Source organism: Emiliania huxleyi (assembly GCF_000372725.1).
Source record: "Emiliania huxleyi CCMP1516 chromosome Unknown EMIHUscaffold_149, whole genome shotgun sequence".
NCBI classification, from domain to species: Eukaryota; Haptophyta; order Isochrysidales; family Noelaerhabdaceae; genus Emiliania; species Emiliania huxleyi.
The window spans coordinates 240,916-264,108 of record NW_005201102.1 but is presented as its reverse complement, the minus strand read 5'-3'; the positions used below and the strand labels follow the sequence as shown (position 1 = coordinate 264,108).

At 66.6% G+C, this 23,193-nt stretch overlaps 4 protein-coding genes across 4 annotated transcripts; 2 read left to right on the top strand and 2 right to left on the bottom strand.

Annotated features, from left to right (window-relative positions):
• Positions 1 to 3,196: 3,196 nt before the first annotated feature.
• On the bottom strand, positions 3,197 to 4,633 carry EMIHUDRAFT_228681 (hypothetical protein; the record flags this gene model as incomplete). Its single annotated transcript, XM_005786859.1, has 2 exons — positions 3,197 to 3,732; positions 4,561 to 4,633. 2 exons carry the CDS (start codon positions 4,631 to 4,633, stop codon positions 3,197 to 3,199), a joined length of 609 nt encoding a protein of 202 aa, XP_005786916.1.
• A 380-nt stretch (positions 4,634 to 5,013) lies between these two features.
• Positions 5,014 to 9,120, top strand: EMIHUDRAFT_228680 (hypothetical protein; the record flags this gene model as incomplete). Its single annotated transcript, XM_005786858.1, has 6 exons — positions 5,014 to 5,444; positions 5,511 to 5,604; positions 5,812 to 6,040; positions 6,293 to 6,404; positions 6,774 to 7,491; positions 7,765 to 9,120. The coding sequence occupies 6 exons, from the start codon at positions 5,014 to 5,016 to the stop codon at positions 9,118 to 9,120; spliced, it is 2,940 nt and encodes a 979-aa protein (XP_005786915.1).
• A 7,491-nt stretch (positions 9,121 to 16,611) lies between these two features.
• Positions 16,612 to 21,718, top strand: EMIHUDRAFT_467620 (hypothetical protein). The gene is made up of 18 exons (XM_005786857.1): positions 16,612 to 17,472; positions 17,540 to 17,897; positions 17,974 to 18,069; positions 18,299 to 18,481; positions 18,555 to 18,656; positions 18,793 to 18,987; positions 19,044 to 19,160; positions 19,190 to 19,489; positions 19,573 to 19,647; positions 19,726 to 19,758; positions 19,836 to 19,893; positions 19,973 to 20,031; positions 20,166 to 20,304; positions 20,378 to 20,532; positions 20,782 to 20,861; positions 21,189 to 21,242; positions 21,307 to 21,346; positions 21,417 to 21,718. Exons 1-18 carry the CDS (start codon positions 16,628 to 16,630, stop codon positions 21,471 to 21,473), a joined length of 2,946 nt encoding a protein of 981 aa, XP_005786914.1. The 5' UTR covers positions 16,612 to 16,627; the 3' UTR covers positions 21,474 to 21,718.
• On the bottom strand, positions 21,698 to 22,858 carry EMIHUDRAFT_363535 (hypothetical protein). Its single transcript, XM_005786856.1, has one exon. The coding sequence runs from the start codon at positions 22,816 to 22,818 to the stop codon at positions 21,901 to 21,903; it is 918 nt and encodes a 305-aa protein (XP_005786913.1). The 5' UTR covers positions 22,819 to 22,858; the 3' UTR covers positions 21,698 to 21,900.
• Positions 22,859 to 23,193: the final 335 nt, after the last annotated feature.

Here is a 23,193-nt window from a genome sequence, read left to right as displayed (position 1 = left end):
GATGAAGAGGCTGTGCCGAGTGCCTGCCGCCGCCCTCGCCGGCGGGTTGGACTCGCGCAGCAAGGCATACAAGCAAAGCCACCGCACGGCGCAGATCTCGCCCTCAGGCTGCGCCGGCGGCTCGTAGCCGGCCTCTTGCAGGCGCAAGCGGATGCCCTCCAGCGCAAGCGAGGCGTGGAAGAGCAGCGAGACGGCCGCGACGCGAGCGATGTCGGCGGGGCTGTCGCAGCGGGAGATGACGCGCGCGAGAAGCTCAAGGGGCAGGTCGGTGAGGGGGCAGTGTGCGACGGCGGCGGCGGCGGCGGCGAGGCGGCGCGAGCGGCGCTGGGGGGTGGACATCGCGAGAGAGAGATTTCCTTTCACACGCTTGCCGTCCTCGCCCGGGGAGACCCCGGCCGGGCCGTCGACGCTCTCGGAGGCTGCGGTACCAGCCGAAGGCGAAGCGGAGTCGAGGCCACAGCCGAGGAAGAGGCATCAGAAACGACTGCAGAGGCAGGTCTGGTAACGCCCGGAAGGCGAGCAAGGGACCGGGACGAACGAGCGAGCCGAGGGCTCGCCCCGACAGGCGAAGGAAGGGACTCTGGGACCGGAGTCGGGCGGGCGCACATGAGGCGTATCCGTGTACGTACGTGGAGTACAGTGTTGTGTGTCCGGTAGCTCCGAGTAGAGGGGGCGTTCTGCAGTTAAGGGGAAACCCGGTACACGGAACTAACCCTCGGAGACCCGTGTTTACTTTACGGCCCTTTCCCTGCGAACGCGCACCCCCGGGGCTAGGGCTCTCTAGCCCGTAACCCGACACCGATCATCCGGCTCGATGGAGACGCACAGACAGCACTGCGCTTGTGCTTTTTTGAGTCTGGCAAGCTTGTCCTTGATGACTGTCTGACTTTTGCCGGGAACGATCATCTTCGTGTCCGGTTTCTTGGTGTGGTTCCAGTGCTCGAAGAGCAAGCGCCTCACGAGCGCTGGTGGCCACTCGCGAGAGCTGTTAGAAAGGACGGCGATCTCGACCTAATCGCGAGCTTACGGGTGCAGAGAGCTACATCGGTGACGAGAATTAAGAGCTGACGCGCCTGCTTGAAGATGTGAGCCACTGTGTCGTACTCGAGAATAGCGTTTGCGCTTGCGTCCGTCATGTTGACGTCACTGACAGCAATCGTTGTAGGTGTCGCGTTGGCATCCCGTAGCTCTATCCCGACCGTCATGATGGCGAACAGCGCGAGCATTCGCACGTCTTGTGTCGGGCGTGGGCGGCCGAGACGCAGAAGATGCAGGAGCGGCAAGGGCTCCCTCGTGCGTGAGGTGATCGACTTTCACTTTTTGCATCTTTTTTGCATCGAGCCATTTTCTCCTCTTTTGGGGGCTCCTCAGAGCTGTCTCTCTCTCTCTCTCAGAGCTGAGGAGACTGAAACCGAGTCAAGGGATTTTTTATTCGCATTTTATGTGGCGGACCGTTGTTTCCTAGACCCCTACTGCTACGTGCGTTACTGCTACGTGCCCCCCGTGGTACCGTGGCGTTTGTGCCCCGTCTGTGGACTGTTGTGCCGCGTCTAGTGGTAGTGCTCCATCCAGTGTCCAATTCACTTCAGCACTTCAAGAAATCACGACTCGTCCAGTGATTTGGGCTTTCTTGTTGGTTTTCTAAAATCTCTCTCTGCACTTCTCCCTTTCTTCTCTTCTCATGAAATCGGAGGGTCGGAGAGAGGGTCGGTCCACAGGGGGACTTCGTGAGCGGAAGCGACCCAAAAAAGAAAGAAAACAAAGAAAGAAAACGGACAAGCCAAGGGAGGGATGGGAGGAAAGAAAGAAAACAGAGAAAAACGTCGCACTCAATTCTTTTCCTCGCGATGTCCACCCCGTCGCGCCGCTCGCGCCGCTCGCGCCGCCGCGCCGCCTCCGCCACCGCCGCGCCCTCGCCAGACGCGCCGCCGCGCTCCCGCCTCCGCCTCCTCGACCTCCCCACGGAGCTCCTCGTGCGCGTCGTCTCCCGCTTCTACAGCCCCGCCGACATCGCTCGCGTCGCGGCCGTCTCGCTGCTCTTCCACGCCTCGCTCGCGCTAGAGGGCATCCGCTTGTGGGCGCGAGAGCGCGGCTACGAGCTGCTGGCGCAGCCAGGGGGCGAGAGCTGCGCCGTGCGGTGGCTGTGCTTCGCTGCGCTGCTGTGCGAGTCCAACCCGCCGGCGAGGGCGGCGGCAGGCGAAAGCCACAGCGTCTTCATCGACTGCGAGGGGCGGCTCTCGTCGTGCGGCGCGGGAGAGGAGGGGGAGGAGGACGACGGAGAGGAGGAGTTTCCAGGCCTTCTCGGCCACGGCGAGGGCGTGCTGCAGCTGAAGACGCCGACCCGTCTCCCATCGCTCGGGAGGCGAGCGCGCGATTGGTGTGGCGGCGTCACGATACTTCAGCCTCGCTCTCTCCGCGGACGGCGCCCTTTGGTCCTGGGGCAGCGGCTGCCAGGGCAGGCTGGGACACGGCGACGAGGACCAGTGGCAGCCCAAGAAGATCGACGCCTTTGCTGGCCAGCGCGTCATTGCTGTGTCGTCGGCCGCAACTAGCCACAACCTCGCCATCACCGTTGTCTGGAATGGGGCCACTGGGCCACGGCGACACGCAGTCCCAGCACCTACCCAAGCAGGTCGAGGCCTTTACTGGCCAGCGCATCGTCGCTGTGTCGGCTGGGTGGGCGCACAGCCTCGCCATCACCGCCGACGGCGCTGTCTGGAGCTGGGGCTATGGAGACGACGGCCAGCTGGGCCACGGCGACCGGCAGGAGCAGTGGCAGCCGAGTAAGATCGAGGCCTTTGCTGGCCAGCGCGCCGTCGCTGTCTCGGCTGGAGAGTACCACAGCCTCGCCATCACCGCCGTCTGGGGCTGTGGAGACTCAGGCCGGCTGGGCCACGGCGACACGCAGTGGCAGCTGCTGCCCAAGAAGATTGAGGCCTTCGCTGGGCAGCGCGTCGTCGCTGTGTCGACTATTGGGCCACAGCATCGCCAGTCACGACTCACGTCCTTGTAGACGTTGCGGTATTGGGCGGAGTTACACTGGTGTCACTGTAAAGCCGTACACTGAGTGAGGAGAGAGACCGCAGACCGTGTCCCACCGCTAAAGCGTTACCCCTACTACCGCAGTCAAAAGAGGAGGGGACCACAACACATAGAAGACACACTCCCGGCACGCACACACACAAGAGCGCAACGCCTACACCACTGCGCCGATCGAAGGCGCGGCCTTCTCGAGGCCGCACTTCTCCTCGAGGCACTGGAGCGCGCTCTTGATGTGCGGGCTGTGCGCCGCCTGTTCGCGGTAGTGCTTCAGTGCGACCATGTTGGTCGCCTCGCACACCACCTTTTGGATCTTGTCGCAGCCACCCGCCCGCTCGATGTAAGACGCGAACGCCCACTGGCAGACGCACCAGTGCTCGACGGGGCAATCGTCGGCGGGTGCTCCGTCGCACGACATCTGCGACCCACACCAGTTTGGCTGCCCCGTCACCTCGCAAAAGTTCCCGCCGACGTTGCTCTTCATGTCGATGCACACGTGGTGGCTCCCGGCGTCGTCGTTCCGGTCAACGCATTTGCCGATGCGGGTTAAGCCGGTGAGCGCCATCCCGGCGCCCGAGCAGCGCTCCAGCTCACCGCCGAGGACGTTCTGGTAGGCGGCGGAGTGCTGGACAGGCCGGCGAGCAGAGCGAGGGCCGGCATGTTGGAGGAAGGCAGCGTCCCGATCGCCTAGGCCTGAGCCGACGGAAACTTCCAGGAAGGAAAAGATTTTTTCAAACAGAATACGACGCTAGGGACGACATGATGGAGAGGTGTCGCAGCGGTCCGTCGAGTGATCGCCACAGCGACATATCCCAGACCCGTGCCCAGACGGATGGAGTCCGGCCGCGGGTGACTACTCGAGTAACTAGGGAAGTTCGCTCAGGATGTGTTCGCTCTCACCTGGCAACCCTGTCTGCACGTCTCGCGCGCGCGTGAACAGGGCTCCAGGCCCCAAATTACGTGTGAGTGTTAGAGTTGTTTGGTATTGCTAAAAATCTCTCTCTCTCAGGATGTGTGGCAGCCACGTTGGCTGAGTGTCTTGTCTTGTGGTTCTGTGTGTCGCTCCTGTGTGACCGTCACCGCCCGTCTTGCGTCCACCCATACCGCATTGGAGAGAGAGAGAATCTCTTCTTCCCGCGTTGGGAGAGAGAGATTGTTTTGTCGCGTTGGAGAGAGAGATTCTTAGCCCTGTTCACGCGCGCGCGAGACGTGCAGACAGGGTTGCCAGGTGAGAGCGAATGGCGCGGTTCACGCCTCGCACAACAGAGAGAGAGATGCGCTCTGCATGGTGGGACATAAAAGAGAGCGAGTACTTGGGCGAGTAGGCCGTGCGGTCGACGCTGCCGCGCGCGACTTTGCGCGCGAGGCGGCGCAGCTTGAGAACGGCGGTGGGCGAGAAGCCGAAACTCTTGTGGGAACTGTCGAGCACGTCCTCCGTTCAAATCGAAAAAAGAAGGAATGAAGACAAATTCCGAGCGCGACACAGTTCGCGCGCAAAGGATATCGCCAAAGAGCAAGCACGTGAGGGCTCGGCGGCTTCGCTGTCCTCGATGTCACGCCTCTCCTCGGCCTCGCTGTCCTCGATGTCACGCATCTCCTCGCTCCTCCTCCTTTCGCTCGCCTCCGTCCACGGACATGGCTACCTAACATGTCCGGCTCCGCGCCAGCGTCGCGACGAGCCCATCGCCGGCCAGACGTGGACGAGTTGGATGGGCATGGCTGGCTCGACCTACGCTGCCGGTGTGGGCAATGCAGCCTCCCTCAGCGGCGGCGGCAGGAACGAAGCACACGCCGCTCCCAACTCGCACGACCTCTGCGGTGGCACGCTCGCCAACAGCTTCTCGGCTGGGTCGCCCTTTGGCCCGACCAAGGCTCGCCGCTCGCCCTCGCCCACACACCTTTACACACCACCCTTTTCTGACGACGCCCGCCCTCCGTCTGCAGGCCCGTGGCACCTTCAAGAGCGGAGGCACGATGGAGGTCACCATCGACATCACCGCCTACCACAAGGGCTGGTTCGAGTTCCGATTGGCGGTCCCGGCCGACGGCGGCGCCGACGAGGCCTCGCCCATCACACAGGACATGCTCAACGAGCACGTCCTCGAGATTGACGAGAGCACGGTCGACTTCGATCTGGTGACCAACTACGCCGGCGTGCACGGCAGCGTCAAGTGCGCCACGACTGGCGGACACAGCGACCCGACCTCCACCACGCGAAACACAAAGTGGCCGCACGGCTCGTGCTGCAACGGGGGCGGCGCCTGCAGCCCGCCCGCCGCCAACAAGGACCGCTACGTGATTGAGACCTCGTCCAACGTGGGCGAGCCGGGCGCACCGACGGGCCTGTACACCGTCGTGCTCAAGGTCCCGCCCGGCATCGAGTGCGAGCGGTGCACGCTGCAGTGGTGCGTCGCCGAGGCTCCCCTCCCCAGGTGGAACCGTCTCTTGACCTTCCTTGCGCCGTCCGGTAGGTACTACCAGACTGGCAACTCGAACGACGCCTACCCGGAGGCCTTCTGGAACTGCGCAGACGTCGAGATCAAGCCGGAGAGCTACACCGGCGACGTCGGCTGCGACCTCCCCGGGCCAGCTGACAGCGGCGGCGGCGGCGGCGGCGGCGGCGGCGGCGGCGGCGGCGGCGGCGGCGGCGGCGGCGGCGGCGATGGCGGCTACATTGGCTGGTGCCGGAACGACTGGAGGGGCGGAGAGTGTGTGCCGTGCAACACTGGGGCCGATTGCGATGCCCACGGCAGCGGTGCCTGCGACGGGCAGTCTTGGTGCGCCGAGACCGTCTACTGCGGGGCCACGCCCGAGTGCAGCGGAGGCCCCGCCGCCGGCTGCGGCCCGACTGAAGAGCTGAGCTGCTCGGTGGAGCGGGAGGCGTGCGGCGCCTTCCAGGCAAAGTGCGACGCCTGGTGCGGCGCCTCGTGTACCGCGACGCCCACGTGCGACGCCGAGGCTCCGGAGTACCCGGGCGGCATGCTCAAGCACGAGTGCTCGTGTGCATGCTCGGCCTGCGGCGGCGCCGACTCGATCGCGAGCTGCACCTTCTCTGCGTCGTCGCCCTCACCGCCGCCCTCGCCCTCGACCTCACCGTCGCCCTCGCCTCCGCCGCCGTCGCCCAAGCCGCCGACCGGCGCTATGACCGACCCTCCGCCGCCGCCGCCCTCGCCACCGCCGCCGCCCTCGCCGCCCTCGCCGCCACCGGCGGGCAACGGCGGGGGGCAGTGCGTTGACATGCCGCTGACCGGAGGCTGGGCATCAACCACTTGTGCCGCCCTTGGCGAGTCGAGCTGCCCCGGGTGGCCCTTTGAAACGATGTGCGGCTACTGCGACCACGACGTCATCGGCGAAAATTGCTGCCGGTGCGGCGGCGGGAGTGGAGGCGGCGGAGACAGCTCGCCATCTCCGTCGCCCTCGCCGAGCCCGTCTCCGTCTCCGTCCCCATCCCCGTCCCCGTCGCCGTCGCCCTCGCCCTCGCCGACCGGTCCCGCCGTTTGCGGCACGTGGTCGGAAGTCTGCCCGGGCTGCCCCGGCGGGTCGAGCGCGTGCTTTCAGTGCACAATCGATCCGGCAAAGTGGCAGTGCCCGGGCGGCGGGCCGGGACCAAGCCCCTCGCCCTCACCGTCGCCGTCTCCCTCTCCCAGCCCCTCGCCGTCGCCGTCTCCCTCCCCTAGCCCGTCCACGTCTCCCAGCCCCTCCCCCGCGTCTTCCCCCGGGTCCTCGGCCTGCAGCGGCCTGAGCATCCACGCGGCCATCCAAGAGCAAGGGCTCGATCCGGACACGGATCTGCTCCTCGGGTCGACCCGAGCGACGTGGGAGGACCTCTGCGAGGTCGTCGTTGCGTGGAACGGCCGCTTCTCCGCCATCCCCTTCCTTGCGGAGGCCGACGCCGGCAACAACCTCCTCACGCTCGCCGCCTTCCTCGGCAACGCCGCGCAGGAGTCGGCAGACTTCGTGGCCTGCGAGGAGTACATCAACCCGTGCCAGGGCGTCTGCTCGGGCGGCAACGCGGAGGACTACCGCGACGCCCTCTGGGGGACGTGCTATCAAGTGCCGGTGCCGACCGCGGACAGCTTCGACAAGACGGGCTCGCTACCCGCCGACGCGTGCGGCACGTCGGGGCAGGTGACGTGCGTCGACTGGGACGGGCGGCCGCACAGCGGCGACAGCTGCTGGTACGGCAAGGGCGCGCTACAGCTGACCTGGAACTGCAACTACGCCAAGGCGAACACCTTGCTCCGTGAGATTGGGCTCGAGATCGACATCTGCGCCGACCCCGACTCGATCTGCACCGACGGCCAGACCTTCTGGGCGGGCTCGCTCGCCTACTGGATGATGAGCGTCTCGCCCTACTACCTTCAGGACCACCGCATCGACACGGCGATGAACTGCATCAAGAGCGGCTGCAGCGCGCCCTACCCCGGCACTTGGACGGGCTCCGGCGCGGCGGTGCGCAGGGCCAACTACCAGGGCTACCTGAGCAAGCTCACCGGCGGCACCGCTCCCGCGCCGTCGCCGTCGCCCTCGCCCTCGCCCTCGCCCTCGCCCTCGCCCTCGCCCTCGCCATCGCCATCGCCATCGCCATCGCCATCGCCCTCCCCATCTCCGGCGCCGACACCGTCGCCCGGCGATGGCAACGACGGCGGCGCCGCCTCGGCGCTCGTGCAAGCCCTCCGCTCCACGACGGCGTACACGTTCCGCAAGCTCCAGACGACGGCGCAGGCGAGCTGCAACATCGAGTCGCCGGCGGGCGCCTGCTGGGAGGACAGCGAGCAGTACTTTTGGGCCGACATGGTCGGCGCGCTCGAGAAGATGGCCACGCGCGGCGTGGCGGGGCGCACCTTCATCTCCGGCGCCGCCGGCTCGAGCGAGTACGCCGTCGGCCTCGCCAACCTCGCCGCCTTCCTGGCGCAGACCATGCAGGAGACGATCCAGTACGACGCCTGCGACGAGAACAACTGGAGCGAGCAGAGCGCCCTCGACATGGTGAGCGCCAAGGGCGGCTCGCCGGGCGAGATCTACCCCGCCTCGGCGGCGTGCGGCCAGCTCGGCCAGAGCTACCAGAGCTACAGCTGCCCCGCCGGCGGCGTGCTCGACCCCGAGACGGGCGAGACAGTCCCGCCCGAGGAGGTCCAGTGCGCCGTCGACCTCGAGATGGTGGTGGTGGCGCAGACGTCGGCGCAGTGGTACGGCGCGCCGCCGCCCCTCTTCTGCGCGCCACGGTCGCTCGTGCGAGACGCGCCAAAGTGGGACGTGTCTGGATGGTGCCCCACCCAAGGGACCAGCTGGAACCAGGCCGAAGAGTGGGCGGCGCCGTTCGGGAGCATGGCGCGCGGCAGTATTCACTTTGGCCCGGCGGCGTCCACCGCGAGCGTGCCGCCAGAGGTGCTGGCCAGCGCGCCCGACTACCCGTCGTACGTGGTTGGCTCCGTCGACCAGGGCACGGGCGAGGACTGCCTGCTGTCCGGAACCTGCTGCCTCGACAAGGACAACCAGCGCGCCGGCTCCTGGCAGAGCTGCGCGGGCGGCTGCGAGAACTCCGCCCTGCCCGAGCTGAACGTCGGCAGCGAGGCGCGGACCGACGTGGAGGGGTGCTGCTGGTGGGGCCGCGGCGCCATCCAGACGACCGGCGTGTGCAACTTTGGCAAGCTCAACTACTTTGCGGGCAAGAAGGCGGCGCAGCGCGGCAAGGACGCCCTCTTCCCCGACGTCGACTTTTGCGCCAACCCGGGCGCGATCTGCCAGCCCGAGTACCCGGAGCTGCGCTGGTTCTCGGGCCTCTTCTACTGGCTGAACGACGTGCAGCCGTACGACGTGCGCGGCGAAAGGTACCTCGACGTCCTCCAGGCCTGGGTGGACAACGGGATGGACCCGAGCGACCACAGCCTCGTCGACTTTGCGTCCGGCGTCGTCAACCGCGGCTGCCACGACGCGCCGTTCGAGGGCGTCGGCGGCGCCGATCCGTGCGGCAACGGCGAGATCCACGCCTGGGAAGAGCGGCGCCTGAACTTCAAGCACATCTGGGGCGTGCTGAGCCCGCTGCTGCCGACGCGCCGCCGCTCCCTGCTCCTCTCGTGAGGCGCACGGGAGGCGGCCGGCGCTATTCGCTGTTGTGCAATACACCCCTCTCGAACGCTCACTCGAAGCTTCCTCTCCTTCCTCAGAGCCCCCCTCTCAACAGGACACGTACTCGCATGCGGCTTGCGGGGGCGAATCCCCCCCACCTCGCCCGCGGCCTGCGCCGCCAAAACGCGCGCGCAGCGCGGCTCAGCCCCTCACCATCAGGCCGGACGCGGTCGACGTTCGTACTCGCTCGTCAAGAGAGTCTTTTGTGTCGATTAAAATACGTTGCATGTGTGTAGAAGGACAGTACAGGGGAGGCCAGGCCTGCCTACGCTCATGCTCTCTCATGTCTCAGCATGCGCATGTGTCACCAAGGGCAGCCCCCCTCTCGCCGCCTCCGCTCCTCAGCGAGCAGCCGCTTCTCGCGCGCCACCGCACGGGTCGCCCGCGAATCCTCGCGGCCGAGCGAGAGGCTGGCGGTGATGAAGCGGCTCGCCACCTCTTGGTCGTGCGGCTCCGCCACCACCGCCTCGTGCGGCGCCGCCGGCCCCTCTGCTCCGTCGCCCGTCCCTCCCCCGCCCGGCCTGCCACGCAGCCACGCACCTTGCGCAGTCGGCGCCGCCGCCGCCCGGGCCGGAACCCCGCCCGAGGGGAGGGGCAGCTCCGCACCCTCCTCCTCGGCACCTCGCCCGCGCCCGCCGCCGGCGCGCCCGCAGTTTGAGATTGGCTTCGGCTTGACGCGCTGCGTCGGAGGAGTCGGCGCCGCAGGCAAGCTCACCTGCGCCTCCGCCTCCGCCTCCGCCTCCGCCTCCGCCTCCGCCTCCGCCTCCTTCTCCTCCGCCGCCTCCTCCGCCTCAGCCGCCTCCGCCTCCGCCGCCTCCGCCGCCTCCGCCTCCGCCGCCATCGCCGCACCGTGCGCGCGCGACGGCGCCGGCCCGGCGGGCAGGAGAGGGAAGGCTGTCGCCGCCGCGTCGGCCCTGCGCCTGTCGTGCTCCGCCGCCTCGGCGCGCGTCTGCGGAGAGAGAAGGGCGGGGCTCGGGGAGGGCGCGAGAGAGGGTGCGAGAGAGGGTGCGAGAGAGGGCGCGAGAGAGGGTGCGAGAGAGGGTGCGAGAGAGGGTGCGAGAGAGGGTGCGAGAGAGGGTGCGAGAGAGGGTGCGAGAGAGGGTGCGAGAGAGGGTGCGAGAGAGGGTGCGAGAGAGGGTGCGAGAGAGGGTGCGAGAGAGGGTGCGAGAGAGGGTGCGAGAGAGGGTGCGAGAGAGGGTGCGAGAGAGGGTGCGAGAGAGGGTGCGAGAGAGGGTGCGAGAGAGGGTGCGAGGTCAGTAGCAGCGGTCAGCACTGCTCACCCGCTCCAGCGACTGTGTACTAACTAACTGCTCACCCGCTCCAGCGACGCTCGCGCGCGCTCGAGGGCAGCGGCGCGCCTATTCCGTGTCATTGGGTTTGGGTACCGGGTTTGGTAGGGTACTGGCGCGAGGGCAGCGGCGCGCTTGGACTCCTCCCCCGCCCGCTCCTTAGCCCGCCGCTCCGCCCCCTCGCGCCGCGCCGCCTCGAGCGCCGCTAGCCGTGTCTCCTCCTCGGCCGCCGCTGCCGCCGCCGCCGCCGCCGCCGCCGCCGCCGCCGCCTTCTCTCTCCTCTCGGCGAGCGCTCGCCGGCGCGCCTCCCGCGCCTGCGCGGTGGGGAGTGGGGAGGATGCAGGTGATGGGGGGAGTGTGGGTGTGGGGGGGGGCGGGTCCCGTGCGATCGCGGGAGAAGGCGGAGAGGGGGTGGCGGTGTGCTGGAGGGAGGCGGTTGCGTGCAGCCGTCGCCCGTCTCTCGCCGGCCCGGGCCTCTCCTCTCCTCCCCTCCCCTTCCCACCTCTCCTCGCGCCACTCGCCCCTGCCCGCCCCGCCCGACCCCCTCCCCCGCGCCTCGCGCCTCGTCCTCGGCTGCCCGCTCTTTCGCTCGCCGCTCCGCCCCCTCGCGCCGCGCCGCCTCGAGCGCTGAGCGCCGCTTCTCCTCCTCGGCCGCCGCCGCCGCCGCCGCACGCGCCCGTGCCGGAGGGACATAGGTGGGCCTCTCTGCCCGCGCCGCCGCCCGGGTCTGCTGCGGAGTGCTGCGGCGTCCGCTGCCGACCTTCGTGCCGCCCACTCCGTCCGCCGTGCCTCCCGTCGCAGCCGGAGCCGCCTGGTCCGGTGGCGGCGGCTCCTGACTTGCCGCCTCTGGCGATGCGGCAGCATCGGACGCCGTGGCCGGCGCATCCGCCGCAGCAGCAGGCGCGGCATCGGGAGGCGACGACGCCGGCCGAGGCGGCTCGCCGGCCTGCTCCTGGTCGCCAGGCCGCCGCTGCGGAGAGGCGGACCTCGCCGCCTCGTCGCGGTCGACACCGGTGAGCGCCGCAAGCTTTCGGGCGCGGTTGGCGGAGCGTTCGGCGTCGTGCACGTCCTGCTTGCCGCCGCCGCCGCCGGCGGCGGTGGCCGCGCTGCGGGCCGCCGGAGGCCGGTAGACTGCGCGAGGCGCTGGCATATACAGACCGCTCCACTACTGTGGGTTCCCGCTCCTTGGGGGTAGGGGATCCCTGCGGAGCCGAACCTTCGGAGATCGTGACACGCTCCCGTATCCCCCCTCCAGTACCCTCTACCCGAACATCGCTGCGGTGCCCCCATTGCCCATTGGCCGGTCCCATTCCCCGCGTCGGTCAGATCGGCCGTACAATGACCGCCTGTCTTTGCGAATGGGTCGTAACGACTCGCCGGTGCTCCCTTGAGAGGACGTTCGGTCTGTGAGAGCGCGTGGCCCTTGCGCGAGAATGCTACGCCTACGGATCTTGATACCGAGTCCCTCCGTCCACGTTACCCATGTGCTGGATACAATTGCCTCGAAGAGTCCGATCAGTGACCGAGCCATTATTAATGTTTGTAATCTAACAGAAAAAAGAAATGGTTGTATCTAGCGCGCCTGCTCAGTATAACTGTCGCAGCTACCCCATTTGGGTAAGGGGTGAGATCGAGACGTGGTGCTCCAAAGTTGTATGCTGAGTGTGCTGAGAGAGAGAGATTTTTAGCAATACCAAACAACTCTAACACTCACACGTCATTTGGGGCCTGGAGCCCTGTTCACGCGCGCGCGAGACGTGCAGACAGGGTTGCCAGGTGAGAGCGAATGGCGCGGTTCACGCCTCGCACAACAGAGAGAGAGATGCGCTCTGCATGGTGGGACATAAAAGAAAGCGAGTACTTGGGCGAGTAGGCCGTGCGGTCGACGCTGCCGCGCGCGGCTTTGCGCGCGAGGCGGCGCAGCTTGAGAACGGCGGTGGGCGAGAAGCCGCCGCCGAACGTCTCGTGGAGCAGCAGGTTGAAGTTGTTGCGCTTGACAAAGATCGCGTCGTGGTAGAAACCGCGATGCGCCTTGACGTAGCCGTGGCCGGTCTTGTGGTCGAAGGGTTGGCCGGGCTGCCCGCGCGCCTTGCAGCCCATGTTTAGGCGGCGGGCCTTCTCTTCGGTGTTGCCGAAGGCGTAGGAGTGGCCAACGGAGGCGGGCGTGCCGCCGCTCGAGGCGTTGCCAACGCCCGCCGAGGAGGTCTTGAGGAGGGGCGTCCAGAGCTTGACTTCATTCACCTCTTCGCATCCTCCCGGGCCAGCGTGGGGTTCCGCGAGGTCGACCTTGTACCCCTCGTTGTACTGCCGGGTGAGCTCTGGTTTCTCCTTGTCACCGTGCACGACCGGCGCGTTGGCCGGGGCGCGCATCGCGTCCGCCCAGGCGGCGAGGACGCCGTCGTGGGGCCGCCGGTGGTGGGCCTTGTTGTAAAGGTAGTCGCCGAAGAAATCGACTGGCATGCCCCGCTCGAGCGCGACCACTGTGGGCATATCGAATCCGCGTCCACTGTGGGTTCCCGCTCCTTGGGGGTAGGTGTAGTATCACATGTATGTTGTTGGCAAAGGAAGACACAGAGCTCACACAAAATCACAGTGGGTGGTAAGCGAACGAGTCACTTAACAGGGGTCGATTAGTGCGGGCCACCCTGGGATCCCTGGAGCCGAACCCTCGGAGATCGCACGGAGATCAACCGTTACCCCCCGTGTCACGCCCAAGTACCCTCTACCCGAACATCGCTGCGGTGCCCCCATTGCCCATTGGCCGGTCCCATTCCCCGCGTCGGTCAGATCGGCCGTATGACCGCGAATGGGTCGTAACGACTCGCCGGTGCTCCCTTGAGAGGACGTTCGGTCTGTGAGAGCGCGTGGCCCTTGCGCGAGAATGCGACGCCTACGGATGATACCGAGTCCCTCCGTCCACGTTACCCATGTGCTGGAATACTGTCTCGTTTTGCTGTTCACAGCTAGAGACGGCCTCTGCGGCAAAGTCAACTCACCCCCACCTACCACCCACCACCGCGGCAAACCTTCGGCTCCCGCTCAGAGGCGCCCCGCGCCCGTGCGGCGCGCCGAGGCGGCGCCGAGGCCGGCGCCTTGCACCCGGCCCGCGGCCGGCACTGCCTCGCCCCACCACTGACCGCCCTGCGGCCCCTGCGCAGGCGTACCACAGGCGTCGCTCAAAAAGCGACGCCGGGTGTGGGCTGATCCCTTGCCCCGTCGCCCGCCGCGCCCTCGCCCGGCCGCCTCACCGGACACCGCGCACGGAGCGCTCGGCTGCTCGCCGCCGCCGCCGCGCGTCCCGCGCCGCCACGCTTGCCCTTGCCTTGTCGCGCTCTGCGCAAGCAGAGCGCGCGTGTCTGGCACAGACGGAGCAGCGGCCGCGCCAGCGGTCGCTGCTCCGCCCCCCCGCCGTCGCGCGCGCCGCGCGCGCGCTGCCGCCGCCGTCGCCGCCGCCGCCTCCTCGCCGTCTCTCCCTCCGTGTGGTGTGTGGTGCGCGCGCAGCGCGCACGGCAGCGTCCCCACACCTCGCGCGCGCGCGCCCCCGCCCCCGCCCCCGCCCCCGCCCATGCCCCCGCCCCCGCTCCCAAGCGCCCCTTCCCCGGTGTTTGCGGTTAGGGCCTGTGTCTCGTGAGAGGGTATGAGATCTTGCCTCGGTATGTGATCTATGTACGTGAGACCCCCCCTCTCGGCCCCTGTGCGTGTGGGTGTGCGTAGAAAGTGGAACCCATCGAGAGGTGCCGCGGCCGGAGCCGCCGTTTTGGCACATGTTGTGGGATCAGCGTTTTTTCTTCAAACATGCAAACGAGACGGCCTGCGCAGCCTCTGACTAACCTCACACTTTCGCTACTCGGCCGACTGGGCAGAGGTGGGCGTCGCCGACGTGAGCCCCGACGGCTGGGTGGGGCAGCGGGACCCGATGGTGGTGGTGGTGGCGAGGAAGCGGGGTTGACACGCGTCACGACTGCTACTGACCTTGTAATGTGAAGGTCCGCTGCGACGGCGGGCAACACTTAAAACATAAAAGAAAACGGACCGCCTGCGAAAGGGTATGGCATGGTGCAGAGACTTTAGTGGCCACAAACAACCATATCTCGACAGAATGTACGTTACGTTGGAACGTTGCGAGATAAACGGAGACGGCAGTCCGATCCAGTTGCGAGTACTATCTTAAACAACAGGAGAGGGACCGTCGCGGCGGTTCCAAGGTGAGAGCAGGGCCACCACAGTGCTCCCCTACTCCGTCTCGCGCGTGATCGCGAAGCGCAGCACGCACGTGACAAAGTCGCGCGCCGCGATGCCGTTCGTGGCTCCTGCCGAGTCGAGGTGGTACCGCTCGTGGATCTCGTAGAGCGAGACGACGAGGAGCGCCGCCCGCGCGCGGGCCGCCGCGGGGAAGAGCGAGTGGCTTGCCGGCGACCACGGCGCCGCCGCCCGCCGGATCAGCGCCGCCGCCTCGCCCTCGCCGCCCGCGGCGCGCTGCAGCGGCGTCGGCTCGCCCTCGTGCAGGCTTGCGCCGCTGCGCAGCAGGGAGAGCGCGCGGGCGGCGGTGAGGCTCTCAAGGTGCGCGAGCGGCGTCCAGCCGCGGCTGGCGACCAGCCAGGCGGCGAGGTCGGCGTGGCCTGCGCTGTTTGCGGCCTCCTCGGGCGTGCAGAGGGCCGTAGCGGCGCGGGAGGCGCCGTAGGAGGAGAGGAGCTTGGCGACCTCGAGGTGGCCCTCGTGACACGCCATGATCAGTGGCGTGACGCCGTTGCCGCTGGCTTGGTCGACCACTGCGCCAGCCTCGAGGAGCAGCTTGACAATCTCGACGTGGCTCTTCTGGCACGCCTTGAGCAGCGGCGTGGCGCCACTGACATGGGCTTGGTTGACCGCCGCGCTGGCCTCGAGCAGCAGCCGGACGATCTCGAGGTGGCCCTTATCGCACGCCTTGAACAGCGGCGTGGTGCCGTCCTCATCAGCTTGGCCGACCGCCGCACCGGCCTCGAGGAGCAGCCGGGCGATCTCGAGGTGGCCCCTGCCGCACGCGACGAACAGCGGATTGAAGCCGCTAGAATTTGCTTGGTTGGCTGCAGCGCTGGCCTCGAGGAGCAGCCGGGCGATCTCGAGGTGGCCGTTCTGGCACGCCATGTACAGCGGCGTGATGCCATCGTGGCGAGCTTGGTCGACCGAAGCGCTGGCCTCGAGGAGCAGCCGGGCGACTTCGATGTGCCCCTCCTGGCACGCGACGCACAGCGGCGTGTGGCCGTCAGAATCTGCTTGGTTCACCGCAGCGCCGGCGGTGATCATCAGCCGAACGCAGTCGACCTCGCCAGCCAGGCTCGCAGCGCTCAGCGGCGTGGTGCCGTCCTCATCGGCTTGGTCGATCGCCGCACCCGCCTTGAGAAGGAGCCTGGCGCACTCGACGCGGCCTTTCTCGCACGCAATGAACAGCGGTGTGACGCCGTCGTCCCTGGCTTGGTTGATCAAAGCGCCCGCGTCGCGCAGCAGCTTGGCGATCTCGAGGTGGCCTTGGAAGCACGCGGCGATCAGCGGCGTGCCGCCTCTGGTGTTGGCTTGGCCGACCGCCGCGCTGGCCTCGAGAAGCAGCCGGGCGCACTCGAGGTGGCCGTTCTGGCTCGCGATGAGCAGCGGCGTGGCGCCGTTCTGCTGGACGACTTGGTCGACCGCCGCGCCAGCCTCGAGGAGCAGCTGGGCGCACTCGAGGTGGCCGTTCTGGCACGCGATATACAGCGCGGACGCGCCGCCGCCAGTCGTCGCCCCGACGCTCGCGCCGCCCTCGAGCAGCAGCCGCACCGCCTCGGCCTGCCCGTGCCGAGCGGCCCAGGTGAGCAGCGTGTCCTGCTTCTCGGTGTCGTGCCGCGCGTCGAGCTGGGCCGTGGGCGACGTGCCGCGCGTCCGCCGCCCGGAGAGGAAGGCGCGCAGCGAGCCCAGGTCGCCAACCGCCAGCTTGGGCAGCCCCCCAGGGGGCAGAGTTGGGCTCGCGGCGCCGCTCATGCCGCCAGAAAGAAGAAACAGAAAGCGCAGGCAAAGCAGTACTTGGAGGGAAAGGGCCGTAAAGTAAACACGGGTCTCCGAGGGTTAGTACCGCCCTCCAGCTTTCCCCTTGCATGACGAGCAAATTCTCTTTTCAGTCTCAGCCCGCGTCGTCTCATTCGCGCGACGACCAGCCGACAATGTCCGCCGCCGCCTCCAGCAGCGCTCCCCCGGCGCCGGCCGCGGACCCGGAGGCCGAGCCGGAGGGGTTCGGCGCGTCGGACCTGCTCATGGACTCGGTCAACAAGATGGAGTGGAAGAACATCGAGGCGGCGCTCTCGTACCAGAAGAAGACGGTCGCCGAGATGCTGCGGCGCGCGTGCTCGCAGATCCGCACCAAGGGCGAGATGCAGCTGGACGACTCGAACGGCAAGTTCCTCGGCGACATGCTCGCCGAGATGGACGACTTTGCCTCCTGGTGCTACAAGACGCACATCCGGCCGAAGCTGGCCGCGCTGCCGCTCGACCTGCCAGAGGAGGCGGCCGCTGAGGGCAAGAAGGGCAAGAAGGGCGGCGGCGGCAAGGGCGGCGGCAAAAAGGGCGGCGGCGGCGGCAAGGGCGGCGGCGGCGGCGGCGTCAACACCAAGACGCAGATCAAGATTGACAACGTGATGCGGATCATGAACGGCGAGGCGGCAAAGTCCAACACGCTCAAAAAGGTGCAGGTTGGGGACCGGGCGGTGGGCTGGCTCGAGGCGCTCGAGCCGGGCAAGAACCTGGTGCTCGACGCGCCGTGGGAGCTCCAGCTCGCCAAGGAGATGGGCACCGCCGCCGGCCAGCTCGCCAAGAAGAAGAGCGACGGCGACAAGGACTCGGAGGAGGCGCGCTACAAGACGGTGCGCAACCTGGCGGACGCGGTGGTCATCTTCGAGACGCAGTACAAGATGCGGTACGGGGTCGAGGAGCTGCCGCCGCTGCAGATCCTCGCCGACGCGCGCCACGTCCTCGCCTCGCTCAAGGTCAAGGTCAAGTTCACAGTGCACAAGTGCCTGCCGCACCACCGGCGGGACTGAACCCACGCTGGATTCGATACTGTGGGGGTATGGTACTAGGTGCCTGCGCAAGCACCCGGCGCTGCTCTCCTCGTCCCAGTTCAAGGCTCGGCACGCGTCCAAGTTCCTGCAGCCGTACCCCTCCCAAGTGCAGCTCTTCAAGGCGGTCGCGCGGCCCGGGCCTCAGCTCGTCCTCCTCCGATCGCCCCCCGACACGGGGAAGACGTCGCTCGCGCCGGCGCTGCCGGAGCTGTTTCCCGAGCACCGCGTCGTCTTCTGCTGCCTCGCGCGCCGCGTCAACCTCGAGGTTGCCCAGACGCTGTACAACATGGGGATCCCGTTCGCGTGGGTGCACAACCAGCAGATCACCTGCTCCTGGCTGTGCGGCCTGCGCGGCTCCTCCACCTCCAACTCGATGGCACAGACGACGGAGGGGCGAGCGGCGACACCGCGGCGTCTCCTCCTTCCGAGGCGGGCGAGGTCCTGTCTCCTAGGCTCAGATGGAGGAGAAGCTGCGGCTTGGCGTGGAGCGGATCCAGGAGACCACGGGCGGCCTCTCGAACCAGCGCGCGCGCAAGCGGCACGTGCAGGCGAGCAGCAGCAGTAACAGCAGCAGCAACAGCAGCAGCAGCAGCAGCAGCAGCAGCAGCAGCAGCAGCAGCAGCAGCAGCAGCAGCAGCAGCAGCAGTAGCAGCAGCAGCAGCAGCGGCAATGGTGCCAGCGTCAGGCAGGCGAGCAGTCTAGTAGTGATCGGCGGCTCGTGCCCAAGCAGCCAATGAGAGGACTGGCCAGCGGATTCACCACGGAGTCGGCGCGCAGGTGATTCGGCCGCCGCGCATGTTCGTGACGGACGTCGCGTCCTGCTCCTGGCTCTCGATGCAGATGGACCCGCACAAGACGGTGCTCATCATCGACGAGCCGACGATGGGCGCCGACCAGGGCGGCGGGCAGGCGCTCGGGCCAGGCACGCTCACGCATGCGATGGTGTCGGGCATGCTCGACGCGCGCACAAGACACAGGGCTGGAGAGGCGGCGACCGGGACACGTCCGGGACATGTCCGAGACATGTCCACAGGCGCCGTATAAGACAGTTTGGATGTCGGCGACGCTGCCGGCGGCCGCGTACCTGCAGACGCCGATTGGATACTTCAAGGAGCGGATCGAGATCATCAGTATCGTTATTACCAGCAGCACTATGATCCGTCCTCTTGCCGCTGCTACTAAGGGGCGGATCAACATCATCACTACCAGTAGTGATGATAATCATCACCGGGAGTGATAATCATTCTCACTGCTGCTGCTACTGCGTCAAGGAGCGGTTCAACATCGTCGAGGACGCTGACGGCGTCGCCGAGCTCGTGTCGATGCAGCTCAACGTCGGCGTCCTGCTCGTCAAGGCGAATGGGCAAGTCGCGCTGCCGCACTCGATGGTCGCCGAGGCCGAGGAGCCGGCGCAAGCGCTCGCCGACTTCGTGGGGCGGCTCAAGGTGGAGCCGCTGCTGCTCAAGGTCATCTCGGGCCATCTCGGGCCATCTCGGGCGATCTCGGGTGACCTCGCCTCCAGGTCGAGCCGCTGCTGCTCAAGGCGTACACCGCGCAGGCGATCGTCTCGATGCAGGCGCGAGCGGATCTCACGAGCCGCGCGGGCGCCACACGCCGCGCCTGCAAGGCAGCGCGCGCCGTCTCTTGTTCTTGTAGGACCGGCTCGAGGAGGAGGACGTCGCGGCGCACGCTCAGCGGGCGGGCTTCACGGTGACGGCGGTGGACGACCACTTTTCGGACCTGTCCAAGCTGTCGCACTCGACGCTGCGCCACTATGCGAGCTACATGCTCCAGACGCTGTGCGAGTGCGGCGACGCGGCGCTGATCAAGGCCTTCTGCACGCCGTCGACGAACATGCAGAAGGCGATCTTCCCGCCGTACTCGACCGAGCAGCTGCTGCTGGGCAACGCGCACCACTTCCCCGGCATGACGCTCACCGTGTCCGCGCAGCCGCACAAGCAGATCATGGTGCAGTCCGGGGCGCGGGTCGCCGCGATGCCGCCGCCCACGAAGAAAAAAGAAAGATTGGTGGGCGGGGTTCTGTCTTCTAGGCGCTGATCGCCGAGATGCCGTCGCTCAAGAAGCTGAACAAGGACCTCGAAGCGGAGGAGGCCGCCGCGGAGAAGGTGATGTCCCACATGCCCGCAAGCTGCGAATGAAGGACGTGTATTGAATGGAGTCTATTGATTGCATGACTGAATCAGGTGATGAGCAACATCCGCAAGGAGGCGGAGAAGGTCACGACACTCTGAGCACAGAAACCGAGGTGGGACGTCGAGACTCTCCCTCGCCAAAAGAATTCTTTTTCTCGCAGGTCAAGGGGGGCGAGGACCGCGTCGAGGAGATCATCGCCGCGAAGCTGCGCGACATGGGTCCTCGCACCCCCCCCCTCTCCCGCCGCTGCCCGCACAGGGTCTCGCTCCTGCAGCGTCGAGACGTCCGTGTCTGTAGGCCTCTCCGAGTCGTCGGGTCTGCTCAAGATCCCCGAGGACTGCGTTGTCAACTCCAAGGCGCTGCCACCTCAAGAAGCTGCCACGCACTCACTCTTTCTCACTCCTGCCCGCGTCGACCAACTCCAAGGCGCGCACCTCAGAAGCAGCCACGCACTCTTTCTCACTCATGCCCGCGTCGACAACACTCCAAGGCGCACCTCAAGAAGTTCGCGCCGCAAATGGTCAACCAGTTCGACGGCGCCTTCTACCGGTCGGTGCCGTCGACCGGCGACTTCAAAAAGGTGGACTCGCTGCCGGTGGACGACACGTGGCGCTCGCTGCTCCTCTCGGGCGCGGAAGCGCACACGCCCGCTCGAGCCGAGAGGAAGGGAGCCCCGAGCGTCGCCATGCCCCCTGTCGGTAGGCGTGGCGGCGCACATGCCGCTCGAGCCGTCGCTCAACCCAAAGGGCGACATCGCCTACACAAACTACGTCGCGGACCAGATGGAGAAGGGCGCGCTCGCCGTCTGCGGCGTGACCAAGGACTTCACGTACGGCGCCAACGTGCCCTGCACGTCGGTGCTCGTCGATGTAGCGTCGGCCACCACCTCGGAGAGGCGTCGGAGGACAGAGTCGCCTCCCTTGTTTCTGCGCAGGCCACCCCTCCGAGAGTACCCGAGGATACCCGAGAGTACCCGAGAGTACCCGAGAGTACCCGAGAGTACCCGAGAGTACCCGAGAGTACGAGCAGGTCGCCCCTCCGATGTCGTCCGTCCTCGCGCTCAAACGACACGAGCTAGTTCATTCACTCATTTCACTCTCCATCAGGTGCTCGTCGACCGCGACTTCATCGCCAACCACTCGGCTAACACGCTGCGGCAGTTCGTCGGCCGCGTCGCGCGGACGGGGCTCGCGCCATATCTCCCCATATCTCCCCATATCTCCCCATATCTCCCCATATCTCCCCATATCTCGGCCGCGTCGCGCGAACGGGGCTCGCGCCGCTTAGAGAAGCGGAAGACGTCTTCTTGCATGCCACGTCGCGCTCGAGAGGACACGTAGTAGTCGAGCCGTGCTCGCGGTATTCGCATCGCTCTCACTCTCGCGGTGCTCTGGAGACGCTGCGCCCTGCCGTCGCCCCGCCCCGATGGTGTTGGCGCATTCACACTGCAGGCTCGCGCCCGTCAAACGACTTAATTGATTAATTAGTTAGTGCTGGCGCATTCACACTGCAGGCTCGCGCCGTTCGGCGTCGCGCAGTTCGAGGACGACTCCTTCCTCCCAAAGATGTGCGGCGTCAAGGACGAGCAGGGGGCGCTGTATTCCTTTTCGGACCTGTTTTTTCTTTTTTAGGTGCGGCGTCAAGGACGAGCAGGAGGCGCTCTGCATGGAGGCGACGCTTAAGACCAGAGCTGGCGCGACAAGAAGAACTCGCGCAGAAACCGACAGCTGGCGGAGAATAGGCGACGGCCAAGGCCATCCTCGCCGCGCGCCTCGCCGAGGAGGAGGCGACCGACTAGAGGGGAGGGGACAACGCCGCGGGGCTCGCCCTCCTGTCCCCGCCGCGTCCCGCGCCGCGGGTCGGGCGCCCGATGCCGCCGAGCCGTCTGGGCGGGCCTCTCACGCTAAATTGCCCCCGTCTCTTGCAGCATTCGGGGGCGTCGCGTGTCAGGAAAGTCCAGACCCACCGCGTGCACCCGGATGATAAAGGCTAGTTCCATTTCACTGTGGCACAGCTCGCGTTACAAAACTTTGATTTTGACCATTTGCGCCATTTTGTACCTCTCGGTGCCTTCCAGATAGGCAGCTGCGACAGAGAGAGAAGAATCTCTCTCAACAGCTGTTAATTAATTCGCTATTCGGAATGGGCCTCTATCTTGGGCGCCTAGCTGGCGATCGCATCTATCATATACTGTCTATCCTCCCCCTCTCTTCTTATAGCACTTTTCACGCCGCCTTGCAGGCCACGCTGCCGCAGGAAAGAGCAGTGTCGAGGGTGCAACCCTCTGTCTCGTCGGTTCCGAAGTAGTCGTTTTCCGAAGGCCCGCTTCCTGTCCCGGTTCCTACCGGCCCAACCATCTCTTCACACGGTCCCCGCGGGGCGCAGTACCCGCCACCACAAATCTGTTTCGAGCCCCAAACGATGTCACGCGCGCAGAAGTCTGGCGAGGAGTTCTTGTACATGTCATAGCCCTGCTTGATGGTAAAGCGCGGTCGGCACGGGTTCGTGTGGCTGTTAACGTTGTTGTGCGCGCGAACAAAGAAGCTGACGAGCGAGCGTTGCGACTTGCAGGCCTCTTCGGGTGCAAAGCACAAGGACTCATCAAAATGCTCCGAGGTAGCTCCCATGCAGGTCTCGTTGTATTTGCCGCTGTTTTCAATGTTCGTTTGGATGAACTGTCCTAGGTCCCAGGCACAGTGAGTGCAGGGGATCATGTAAGGCAGGGCCTTGATGAAGGCGGAGCAAGCTCCGAGTGCAGCCTTGGTCGGTGGTGAGTGATAGTTCACAGCCATTGTGTGGAACGTCTTCCAGAAGTGCGGCCCGAACACACGCGGATCTGAAGAGGAGCGCGAACCGCAGGTGCCCGGCGGAAAGGGGGACGGGCCCTGAATGATGCTGTAGTTGCCGTCGTCGGAAGCTTTGAAGCCCTGAATAATCTCAGACCCCATCGCCGAGTATGGGTCCTTGGCGCAGTTTGGGTCGACAGGGATTGGGTCGACGGAGTCCCAAAAGTACGTCGCGTCGAGGAACTGCTCGACGGAGCACGTGGAAGCTTTGGCATCCGAGCGACCGCACTCACACGGTGTCGGTGACGGCACGGCGGCCGCGAGCGGGCAGAGGTGCAGCAGGGCGGTCGACAGCATCGCACCACGACCAGAGAGGGGAAGGACCAGGAGAGGTGGAGCGCACTTTGTCAGGAGGAGCGCACTTTCCGTCACATGATTGCGACGTCCTTTCGGGCGGAGTTGTTCATGTACTCGGGCGGAATTAGTCACTTCTCACCTGAGTTGTAATACTACACTGACCTCTCCTTCTCTTGCGCCAAAAACGAATGTCCTGCGTGGTTGCCACGATGAGGTCGAGAACGCTGAAGGCCCCCGCACGGGGGGTCCCGGCCGACGTCATGCGCGTCCGGACGCGGCCCTCCGTACACGGAAACAGGATACTGAAGGCATTCCCGAACTCAAAACAGGATACTGAGGGCAGATATGAGCTCAGCTCAGTGAGATCTAGCTGCA

Bases quoted from the DNA above. Each gene is read 5' to 3' on its own strand.
- EMIHUDRAFT_467620 (XM_005786857.1), top strand. From the start codon at position 16,628: ATGTCCGCCGCCGCCTCCAGCAGCGCTCCCCCGGCGCCGGCCGCGGAC. The intron at 17,898-17,973 runs GCACAGACGACG...CCTGTCTCCTAG, and splicing joins CCTCCACCTCCAACTCGATG to GCTCAGATGGAGGAGAAGCT. The intron at 19,161-19,189 runs GTCTCTTGTTCT...GACCGGCTCGAG, and splicing joins CCTGCAAGGCAGCGCGCGCC to GAGGAGGACGTCGCGGCGCA.
- EMIHUDRAFT_363535 (XM_005786856.1), bottom strand. From the start codon at position 22,818: ATGCTGTCGACCGCCCTGCTGCACCTCTGCCCGCTCGCGGCCGCCGTG.